General features: G+C 36.3%; 1 protein-coding gene across 1 annotated transcript; it reads right to left on the bottom strand.

Moving 5' to 3' along the window:
• Positions 1-1,492: 1,492 nt before the first annotated feature.
• Positions 1,493-3,557, bottom strand: cldn11a (claudin 11a). Its single transcript, XM_039676956.2, has 3 exons — positions 3,112-3,557; positions 2,489-2,653; positions 1,493-2,201 (listed from the first exon to the last, which is right to left on the bottom strand). The coding sequence occupies exons 1-3, from the start codon at positions 3,335-3,337 to the stop codon at positions 1,945-1,947; spliced, it is 648 nt and encodes a 215-aa protein (XP_039532890.1). The 5' UTR covers positions 3,338-3,557; the 3' UTR covers positions 1,493-1,944.
• Between the last annotated feature and the right edge of the window lie 8,763 nt (positions 3,558-12,320).

Below are 12,320 nucleotides of genomic sequence, written 5' to 3'. Positions count from 1 at the left end.
TTTTAAAAATTGCTCAAATCGGCCTTTCTAGTTCATGAAAATGTCACATCCTGTTGATGCTGACTTAAAAATACAAATCCGGTGTTATGAACAATCAGATCCCCTCTCACAAATGGGTTGCCACTTTTTGTAATTGTATCTTGTTTGCTATCGGTTCTCTGATTTTAGCACTACTGTGGCTGTTGTATTTTATTAAATATATTTTAAATGAAATATATATTAAATATATAAAAAGTGTAGCTTCACATTTTATTATTTGCATGATCTTAACAAATGATCAAATATGATAGATTTATAAAGCTAGCAGGCTAACAGGCTAAAGGTATGCTAAGCTAGAATGCTAAGCATTTAAAGCAATAGACATTTAATTTGACAGTCTATAGCTTTGTGAAATCATAAGCAACATAATTGTAAATGCAATTGCAGTCATATTCACACAGTTAAAGCAACATTTCATAAGCCAAGTGTGTTTCTTACCAGGGACTCAATGTGGCTAAGGCGTTTCAGCCAGTGGAATCAGGCCTACCCATTTATGCAGGGAGACTCATTTGTTCATGACACAGGATTACTAAAATTGGCCAAACATTCCTAAATGATCTAATTTAATCTTTAAATAATTTCTATTATGTGCAGCATAATTTACAACATCATTATTGTTTGTTTTTTGTTGTTTGTTTGTTTCGTGACCCTTTAAAAAGGAAATGCTAAACCTTTTTTTCTCCAGTTATAAACAGGAATGAAGGCTGGATTAACATCATGACATTCAACTTCCTGTTTCTTGCTAGTTCAGGTCAATTTTTGCATTTCTTTCTCTCCCTCTGCTTTTAGGTCATCATTTGCATATTCGGAAGAGAAAAATACTATAAAGACCGATGCAATTTTTCAATTCATTGAATTTCCTTCACCCCAAACTACCTCTAACCAAAGACTGAACGGTGAAGACCTTCAAATAAGAAGCAATATTTGACATCTAAAATGCACCCCTCATAAATCATACTTTAGTGATTAAGAAAGTGATTTAATTTTTTCACATGATGTACAAAAACATTCACATGTTGCTTATATCCTCAGTATTCAGCCATTTTCGACTGTATGCCTACAAGTGGAACAGGAAACATTCAGTTCAAGGACCCCAACCAGAAAACAAAACCAGAGTATAAATCTTCCTTCATGGCTGATTGCGACCATTAACCTTTAATCTGCCCGTCATGGTTGGCCATCAGTCGTAATGGGACGAGCTTCTCGTTAGACATGGAGAAATCGATACACGTACATGTCTTGGGCGCCTGAATTGTATGTGTGTCTCAAGTGCTTTTAGTGAGAATGAATGAGAGGTTTAAGGATGATGCACTGCACCTGCCTGGGCATCTGACAGCAGATTTTGTGTTTGACAATTAGACAGTCATGTGAAAAGCAATTTGGTTCATTTTACCAGCAGGGTTTTATTTATAAAAATGACGCAACCTATAATCAAAAAACATTTTCACAGACATTTTCACATGGTAAACATTGTTTATTACAAAAAAAACATCATAAAAACTGCATACAAGTATTACAATAAATAATATTGCTAAATGGTAACTGCTTTGGTGCAATTTGGCTTGGGCGGCTATTCTGAAATCAATCAAAATGAAAAGATAGCTGTACAAACAGACTGAAAAAAACGGAAAGATTTAGAATAAAAACAACATCTTGGTAATACTGTTAGTATCCCACTATAAAAATAAGACTTAAAATGACACATTGTACTGAAGACCCTTTCAACAATAAATCCTTCAGAGCGGTTACTTCTTGTAACCCTGCTGCTGAGTCAAAGGGTTAGAGTTCAGCTGTGCGATAACTATCCAAAGAGTCACCACTGTAGATAGACATAGTTGAAACAAGAAACAGTGGAGACAGGGAAGAAAGAGACTAGGGATCTGATCTGAGCAGTAATCCCGAAGCTCACACGTGAGCACTTTTGGCGTGGTTAGTGGAGGGCTGGCCAGGATGGGCGGGGCCCTGTTTGGAGTAGTAGAATCTGTTGTTGTCAGTGTATGTGGCAGGGGTGTCCACTGAACAGCAGGTGATCATACAGCCTCCGAGCAAACAAAGTGCAGTTCCCACCCAGCCAGAATACAGGGAGAAGCCAAATGACATCAAACCTCTCTCGTGATGGGCTCCGATGGGAAACCACACAGTGGAAACGATGCCACAAAAAGCTGAGGAAGAAAAGACACACTATTAGCAAACAAATATTCTTTTTTATTATTATGGTTATATTTTGCATTAAGCCACAATGGCCCAGATCCGGGCCACATCCGGTACATGTGGATTCCACGCGTATCAGATGTGGCCCGAATCTGGGCGGCACTATGTTGCTGTCTGGGTGAGCAAGAAAGATACACTCAAAGAGTTAAACAATAGAAATCATGCATTCTATGGGAACAGTAGGCCTTTTTTAAAGCGTAATATGACCTTAATTTAAGAAATAAAAATAGAGTCTTACCAGTCAGCATTATTAGGATTCCACCAAACACTGATCGTTTGTTCTTGGCGCTTTCTGGTTCACTTCCAAGGTTAATACAGGACATTGACATGAGCACGAGCGCTACAGCAGGCAATCCGAGAATCGATGCTGTGACCATTAGTGCTCGAGACGTCTGGATGTACGCTTAAAAGAAAGAACAGAATAATTGAATTCTCGAATTCACAGTGATAATAAAATTCAATGAATCATATTGTAATTTAATGATTTATATTATAAAATATATTTATAAAAAAAAAAGTTGTTTTGAATAGGAAATAATTTATATAATTTATAGATGGCTAATGTAAAAATACTATAGGTTTAATAGCTACATACTATATGAAAATCTAATTTTATATTTAAAAACATAATCAGATTTAAAATTTTAAATAATGTAACCAATTAAATTTGTGAAATAGCCTATTGCATACATATTTTGTACATGACCAGCAATATTTCATTTTATTTAATAAAGTAAATAGTATGCTGCATGTGTATTAAATATTGGAAACTGAATTGAACCCGTTTTCATCTTTTCTCCTAAAAGAAGCTAGAACATTTCTGTTGTATTTACTGTTATTAATAAATGATATCACACGTACCTGGTAACTCGAGGATCTGCGTGAGTGTGCTGCAGTGATACAGGGCAGTTGAGATCACACAGTCTGCCCACAAACCTTTTGCCTCCAGTTCATCCATCTTCTTACAGGTGTTCATGTTATATTTACAAGTAACTACCCATTCGTTAGTGGCAGTGGCGATGATAAGCCCAATCCAACCAAGAAAACTCATCACAAAACCCGTGAACTGTACGCAAGCATTTGCCATAGTGTACAGTGTGCGCAAAAATGTGTCCAACAGAAGAAAAAGTCCTCTTGAAATTGATGATAATCAGATATTCTAAAGCCAGACAGGATACTTTCTCGGAATTTATAAGTGGTAAAATCCAGATATGTTAATCCATTGCTTAAAAATCATGATGAGTTGTAGAATCCTATGGAGCGCAGTAGACTATTCCAAGCTGACAATGAGATACCGTTAGCAGAGCTTTTATAGTGGAACTAAAGACACAAAAGAACTTTCAACCAATCACATGAGTTGAGACAATGAGACACGTCCCAAGGTTACTCCTTATCTCTTGTTTTTCACTCTCCTCTTTTCTCCTTTCATGTCCATAGTAGCCTATGGACTGTTAAATAATGCTTAGGCCTATTTAGTGTGTAAAATTGACGAAATGACTCATAAGTTCACCAGATATTTCAGAGAAATATTTTCTCAAGTGGCTCTGACAGTGCAGCACCTCTGATTGGATTTTTGTTATATGCTGCCCTCTGGCGGTTGAAATCTCAATTCATGTCCATCATTTAGTAATTAGAGAGAAAAAATATATCATGTAGCAGCCTGTGACTCAATAATAAAATGCAGAAATCACGTTAAATATTGCCAAGATACTTGAGAATACCTAACCTCATATGGATAAACAGTTTTACATTTATTTTCAAATATAGCCTACAAAAAATGTATAAAGAAAATATATTGATAAGCCTAATAAATATATTAAAATGTAAATGGTATATGATTTTCATCTAAAATACATATAAAAAAACATTTTCGCGAGAATAAAAACATGCTTTTTTCAGTCCGCTGTTTTTACTGTTTTTCTGTGTCTCTAAAATATAGGAAGGCTACTTTAAAGGGGGGATCCACTGACATTAAAAAAAAAGACCATACATATTTAGCCTATATGTGTATCTAATACGTAAATTGATCTATTTAACATGTAAAAGAGGGAAAAAATAAAATATATAAATATTTAACTTTTTTTTTTGTTAGCAACGTGAGATAGCCCTAGTGATGTATGGGTAACGTAGCCATGAAATGTTTGCTGTTGGCCTCATATCCTTACATCATGGAGCATAAAGTGGTATAACCTGGCAGTTGTTGTAATGTGGTCAATGAAAGTGAGCTTTGAAATAGCTGCATTGACTGTGTGACCTCTGACGGAAATATAAAGGGCATGGCTATAAATCAGAGATCAGTCTTGTGTAAATCATCAAGAGACTAATATATCAGAGAGGCATGCAGAGATTCTGTCTGAGATTCCAGATGAAGAAACAGAGAATCAATAGATAGCAGAATAATATCGAATATGGGTCCAAATCCTGAACCTTGAAGTAGTAGGCTATCCATGTGACGAAGGATGCAGTGGAGGGCGAGTTTACTTGACCTGTTTGTCAGGTGGAGTAGATATCAAAGAGCTGACTCACATACTGCCAGCTTGGATGTTGACATTTGAAAGCTGCAGACAAATCCAAAAGAATAAAGTTCTGATACTATGTGTTGGTGCCTAGGTTGCTACAAATAGAGAATACTTTCCTCTGTGTAGAACCACCCTAATTTAATTGTAATTGTAATTTTGTCAAAGAAAAGAAACATGATATGAACATAAACATGAGACAGGTATTTGAAATGTGCCTTGTTTAGTTATTGATTCCACACTAGCGCTGCTGGAAAAATTCTTGAATCTTTTATATGCGACTTTTGGTGATGTTCTCTTGGGGCTTTTTCTTGGTAAAGAATATGATATACCATGTTGACATTAAAAAAAGTCCACTCAACAATCAAATAACGAATTATACCATGACAAAAAGTTTGTCTGCATAAGGTAAGAAATAAGTACCGGTATGTCTCTCTTTCATCCACTAGGGGGACTCGTGTGACGTCAAACACCAAGGAGGCCTGTACGTGCAGCCAGTTATTAATAATAATATCTAGTATTAATACGTTTTTTTTTAGTAAACGGACAACAATGACGTAGTTCCAGGTCATATTATTTCAGTTATTTCAAAGTTCCAGAGCCAGCCTACAACAGCAGATTAACCAAAATCCACTGAAATGAAAAATAATTATGATAAAATGATAACAATTTCCATGAATATATAAATAAAAGTGTCTTTAAAAAGTCTGATAAATGCTTAAATGACAATCCAACCTTGTTTATGTTGACCTCTTCCAAATATTCTGAGCGTGTTCTAATCTAATCTTTAGTTTACACTTCATTCCTGCCAGATCAGCCTCATTGTTGTGGAGACGTTGCATAACCTGAATAACAATAGCAATTTTACATTCATTTCAGGAGTCCTCCCACTCTTTGTCTAATCAGGAATGAATTAGGTGGATACCATCTGGTATTTCCTGCATTCATGGCTGTTCATTGAATATGCAGGACTTTTTTTGTTTACCTTATTAGACCCCTGCTTGCGGGTGTAATAAGCTGTCAGAAACACTCTTGTTCCTCTATATCTGTCATTCAGTCGATCCTCGAGGGGCTGTAGAAATCACCTCACAAAGATCTCAGGCAATTCATCATTTGCTTCAGGAACATGGCAGCATTGGAATATGAAAATTAACCTATAATGAAATGGGTCCTGAGACTGGCCTGACAGTGCAAGATGATCAAAATGTATTGCATAAGTGAGTTGTGCTGCGTAAGCACTCAGGGTGACCAGGACATCTTTATATCACCCGAGGAGGAGACATGTGATCAAATCATTGAGGCTTTTATCTCTATCACTGAATTACATCCCTCATATCATGCCTTTTATTATGGACAGCATGGTTGTGAGCAGCTGAGAGACATCAATAGCTTGTGAATATTCCTCTGGCAGATAACTTCAGTCTTGATTGATTTTAGGGGCCTTCAAAACTGCTGTTATTGACTTGACAATGATGTGGGTTTTATCTCTGATGCAGTGTTCAAGTTCACCATCTTCACCAAGAGCATCTAAGTGTGATTTTTAGTGCACTAGAAAATGTCAACCATAAAGTGTCAATATCAAAAGCAGCATCGCCAGTCATTGAGGAGATTTATTAAACCATCATCATCATCGCTCATAACGTTGATCTGAATGCTACTGGCAATTCATCTATGGTTTAGAGCACATTAGTTTAGCCTCTATTTAAATGAAACGACATTTAGACACTAGGAGTCCTTCTATAAATAAATGTGTAATTTCATGCACTGTCTCTCATTATATTCAAATGTATTCTCTTTTGTGAGGGATGGTGCACTAGCATTTGCTTATTGTGTCTGACCTCTTCCCTCCTGAAGGTTATCTGATTTTTTTTCACTAATGTTATCTGACTCTTTTGGCACACATATTATGTTACAAGCAACAACGGTGGACATTAATGAGTGTGTTTGTTTATTTATTAATTAATTTGGTAACACTTTATTTTACAGCATCCTTACGTTACACAGTATGACTAAATTAAATGCAACTAACCCTAAACCAAACTCCAATCTTTAACCCTATAGTAAGTACATGTAGTTAACTATTATTACATTAGGCCAGGCCTACTTAACGTTACAATAGCTACAAGATTTTAATTTTGGGGATCTTTCACTACATTTCAAAGCACAATATTTTACTTCACTTCATATATTTAATTTAAAAACAAAATGTTTGTGACATTTGATTTGTGAACAATTCATTCTTAAGAGCAGATTTTTTTTCTTTTTTTTTCCAAATTTCAAAATTAGGGCGTGGCTTCTCCTATTGACTGACTGACACATGACATACATGTGTGATTCCCCCCAAACCAGTTCAGTGCATAGCCGATTCTAAATGTTTCATTGGCCATTTTAATCCCAGTGCTTATAATACATAGTGCTACAACAAGTGCTAACCCCTAAACCATACCATTTTGTCTGTAACTCCCCAACCAGACCTCACCAGACAATGGGACCCAGCGTCACTACCCTTAAACCCAACACATTCTCGGCCCAAAAAGTCATATAACTGACGTTTTGGGACGTCTTTTGACCATACGTCAATATTCGCCTTTTTAGGGCCCCCTTAAACGTCGGTAGATGAGGTTATGGGATCCTAACTCTACCCCAGACCTAAACCTAACCCTAACCTAACCCGTCACCTAACTGACGTTAAAGGTAAAGCGTCAGTTGTATGACGGCCCGGGATCGTGCAACCTGTGAATCTCAAGCGGGTCGAATCTCGATGCCCCCGTCGCTTAAAATAAAGCATTAAGACAACTTTCCCACATGTAAAAATAATTTTTTATTTGAGATAAAACATAAATTGTGAAATTTACAAATTTATATTTTGAAATGTGAGTCAATGACAAGAGCGAGAACCAGTGGCGCAAGTCTTTGCATGTGGAGACCCCTTTTGAAGGAGTTTACGCCCCACTTTGGAGATCTCCGGTCTGCACCCATACCTAGCTACTTGAAGACTTAGTGTGTGATATTGTTTCCCCCTAAATCAGTTAAGTGGAAGCTCTCAAAGATTGCATTGGTCATGCCAATCATTGTGATGATGCCTGCAAAATACTATACAAAACCCTAAACATATCTCACACCTTAACCCTTAACGAAACTGGCTGCAGAGCGGGATTTGCACTGAACAGGTTTGGGAAATCCCTAGCTGAGGGATAGAGTTGTTGAATTAAGAGAGAATAAATGTTAAAATTAAGTGTTATCTTGTGTTTTTTATTTTTGAGAAATTTGGAAAAGACTTGATAGTGTGCAACAGTGTTTAATGTTAAATTACATTGGAATTATTAAACGATTTAAATTACATTGGGTTACCATTGTGGAGAAGAGTGGAGTGTTTTGTTCGGCTGTTGACTGATTTCATTATTTTCTATTGCTTTGGATGAAGGAGCATGTAAGTCTTAGCATTCAAGATGCTAATATGTGCTACTAGCTGCCAGCAAATAGTCTATCACTTTAATAAAATGTCACTGAATTAAATATAAATATAATATAAATATAAATATAAATGGATGAATGAATATAATAAAATGCCTGAATCATGTCAGGAAGCCTTTAAAAATTCACATTGAGACGACTTATATTGGGAAATTTAAAATTGCTTAATTCCATGATGTTGAAGTTATTAGTACAAATTATGTTTGTTTAACGTAATTCAGTTATGTGGAACCTGTTGACGAAAAAATAATAATAATTAAAGCCAACATATAATTTTTTGAGCGGTTGAATCTTTCTCCATTGACAACCCTCGGCAGATTTCTCCTTCACTCCAGTCTGGTCAAAAACAAAATGTTTGAATTAGATTTTACCTTTTAACAACATGTCACCTTTTTGTTTCCCTTTACTTGGCAGTTGGCACCCAGCTCAGGATTAGTAAAGAAATAATTTGGCATATTGATTTACAATTCACAGTGGGCAGAGGGTAGGACTCAGTCGCAGCCAGCTCCCAAACACATCATGATCAATGCGCTACACTAGTGGCACCCACCAACCCGCGGAGAGGCATCTGAGTCCTAATGAACACTAACTACGATTCATTGCTAATGGAGGGCACAGTGGGCGTTTAGAGGCAGACCCTCAGGATGCACTTTGCAGCTTTCACCGTGGAGTCTGTGAGCACTCATATGTGTGTTCATCATTCTCTCAAAGCCTCAGATTTACTCCTGCCATCCTCCACTGCATATTATGAAGTGATTTGTTTCGCTCAGCACATGAGACAACAAACCGCTGTGAATCTGCCATGGATAACTAAACAGTTATTCCAGGGTCTATATCCTCTTCTGCTTAACATTCACATGTCTTATTATACATCTCTGCCAGCAGGGAGTGGATAAACAAATTGTCATCATTTTTTATTTGTAGGAAAATGTTTTCTTTGCAATTCATTGTTCTAACGTCTTCTACAGAGGCACTGTAATCTGAGAAGATCCTACCAGGCTTTCGCCGTGAAGGTTTGGTTGTCTGTTCACTTTGACAGGCGCAAAAACAATTGCACCAGGCTCTCTGCGATAGCTCCCCAGTATCAGTTTTGTATCCGTAGTCGACAATACAGTAAGTCTGGTTGAAATATTTTACTGTCAACCACTGAGACAGTAATCCTTGCTATGGGAACTCATACGAAGCCAAAGCCTATGGCACGATATGAAAGCAAGACGTGAGTTCATTTTGTCATAGTCAAACCTAAAACCATTACCCACTTGTCAACACTGAAGTTATTCTCGGATCAAAGAAAAAAAAGTTACATCTTTCCTCAAGCATATCAAAACGTCTGGAAAATACTTCATGCTGCTCTGATGTCTATGTTGCTCTTATGGAGTTCCTCATCCTGTTTCCTGTAACCGAAGGGTTGTTAAGAGATGTTATTATTTTAGCAATATTCTTGTTTTAATATGGTCCATCAATATTTGATACCAATAACGCAAGGCTCTAAGTCATTTAGAAAAGAAATATTTAATATCAGTAAGTCCTGAGCTTCCTGTTGAAGGCGGACGGAAACACTGAAGAATAACTTTGAATGTCATTTCCTCACATTAGAGATTAAACTCAAATTACACTGCCTGCCTCTTTCCGCTGCTGCTCTGTATTATTAATTAACTTGTCTTGCCTGAAAACACTACCGACATGTGTATATTTCTCTCTACTGATAACAGTTGTTTCACTTGTAATGCAAGTGTATATTGTAATAAGTACTCAGAAGGACACAATATATGTTTTTCTTCTTGAAATTAAAAATAATTCAGAACGCTCATTGTAATGGTACATTCTGCCTTCTGCTGCATACAGTACATTGTGCAACGCTGCCTGAGCTGTCCGTTCATTAAGAATGTATTGAGATAACAATACAGTTAAAAAACACAATATTCCAACTGGGAATAGAATAAATAGAAACTTTGTGAAAATATAAAATAATTAGGAATATTTGTTTTCTGTGACATTTTTGAGCCCATCCAAAATGTGTCAGGAACCCTATGAGTATTGAAATATATATGAGTAAAAATATTAAACAGGCTTTTATTCAACATTAATAATAATAAGAAATGTTTCTTGGGCAGAAAAAGAATCACTAAAGACATTTGAAGTAATAGCTGTTGAAAATTCAGCTTTCTCATCACATGAATACATTAAAATATATGAAATGATAACATTATTTTATGTGTGTATTTCTCTCTCTCTCTCTCTCTCTCTCTCTCTCTCTCTATATATATATATATATATATATATAGCCTATATATATATATATATATATATAAACATTTGTCTTGCTAAAATATATATGTCTTGCTAAAAATGTTTCATTAAATTTATCATCTGGGATCTTAAAGTTCTGTAAAAATTTAAGTAACACTTTACAATACGGGCAAACTAATATACATTAATTCATGTTTAACTAATGCACAGACAGTCATGAGCTAATGTGTGACTCATGAAGAACTAAACCGTAATTAATTATTACACTCTAAAAAATGCTGGGTTATTTTAACCCAACTTTGGACTTGGGACTAACCCAGCCGTTGGGTTAAATTTTTACATTACATTTTTAACCCAACATTTCGGGGTTGTCCATATTTGACCCAAAATTGGGTTAAAACAACCCATCATTTTTTAGAGTGTACTACATCAGCAAGGTCACGATTAGCCACAAACTGCCTGGATTATCACAGGCTACATTTCCCATCATGCACCTCCCTGGAATGATTATGCCAAACACCATACACCTGCACTCTGCTGATTACACATACCTGCATCTCGTTTACACACATGCATATAAACCAGTTCCACACACCACACCAGTGTGAAGTCTTGACTTTCCTGGCTGTCATTCTGAGTGGTTTTCACTGTGGTTTATTCATTGTCTTGACCTTGGAATGTGTACTCCATTTCTGATCGTTCTCTGCCTGCCTCAACTTGGATTGTTACTGGACCTTGCTTCTCGCCGCCTGCCCTGACCATTGCTCCTTCATCTGGTTTGTCTCTGCCTTTTCTCCACTGCCCCAGCTGTTTACTGGTGTTGTTGATCCCTGCCTGTCTTACTACTTTATAAAACCCATAACATGACATATTACTCAACAATTAGTCATGTGCCTCAACAAGTAGTCATAACATAATGATACCTTTGCAAAACATTAGCTACCCAGACAGCAAACTGACATTGAATCAACGTGGAAACGACGTCTCTCATGACATTGAAACGACGTTGATTTTGCTCATCGAATTAACGTTGAACCAACGTCAGACGCGGCATTCTTCAAAGCTAAATGAAAATCGAAAATTGGTTTGCTTTCATAACGTTGAAACAACGCATTGATTTCAAGTTGATTTTCCGTTAGTTTTGAAAGAATGACGTATCTGACGTTGGTTCAACGTTAATTCGATGAGCAAAACTATGTCAGATCAACGTTGTTTCGATGTCATATTTCCACGTTGATTCAATGTCAGTTTGCTATCTGGGTAATGATTAATTAAAGCAGACAACTGGAAGATGAAGTACATAGCGTTGACTAATTGTGGTGATTAACACATTTACACTATTAGTTAATAAAATATGTTATTAAAGATGTAATACATGATGACACGTTTAATTAATAGCAATTCATTTATTACTTCATCTATTAATCATATAGACTCTTTATTAGGTGTTGATGCATTAATTAATGGTTTAGTTCTTCATGTGTCATAATAACTCATCTATGCATTAGTTAAGTACAAATTAATGCACATTAGTGCACCCATATTGTAAAGTGTTACCAAGATTTATCTATTTCGTAAAGACATAAATGAGCCAAAGCCATTAAAAAGGTTACCAAACCTTTGGATTTACATTGTAAGTTTGACATTATACATCAACGTCTGGTATTATTATTGAGCATTTGACCGTCCTTGGCAGAGCAATCCCCTGACACAGCACTCTGCTGAGGAATTGCTCCTCTCGATCTCTTCATCCATCCCTCACCACTGTCAGGAGCTTAAATCTACACCTTTCAGGTCTCACAGAAACGCAGGAAGTCATTAAGCAACCCA

Source organism: Pimephales promelas, chromosome 5 (genome assembly GCF_988280905.1).
Source record: "Pimephales promelas chromosome 5, fPimPro1.hap1.1, whole genome shotgun sequence".
Taxonomy (NCBI): Eukaryota; Metazoa; Chordata; class Actinopteri; order Cypriniformes; family Leuciscidae; genus Pimephales; species Pimephales promelas.
This window is presented reverse-complemented; position numbering and strand designations above follow the sequence as displayed.

What these genes read in the sequence shown, in the direction of transcription:
- cldn11a (XM_039676956.2), bottom strand. Translation starts at nt 3,337, where the DNA reads ATGGCAAATGCTTGCGTACAGTTCACGGGTTTTGTGATGAGTTTTCTT. An exon ending in GCAGATCCTCGAGTTACCAG is followed by an intron (nt 2,654 to 3,111) that starts GTACGTGTGATA and finishes CTTTCTTTTAAG; the next exon opens with CGTACATCCAGACGTCTCGA. An exon ending in AATCCTAATAATGCTGACTG is followed by an intron (nt 2,202 to 2,488) that starts GTAAGACTCTAT and finishes TTTCTTCCTCAG; the next exon opens with CTTTTTGTGGCATCGTTTCC.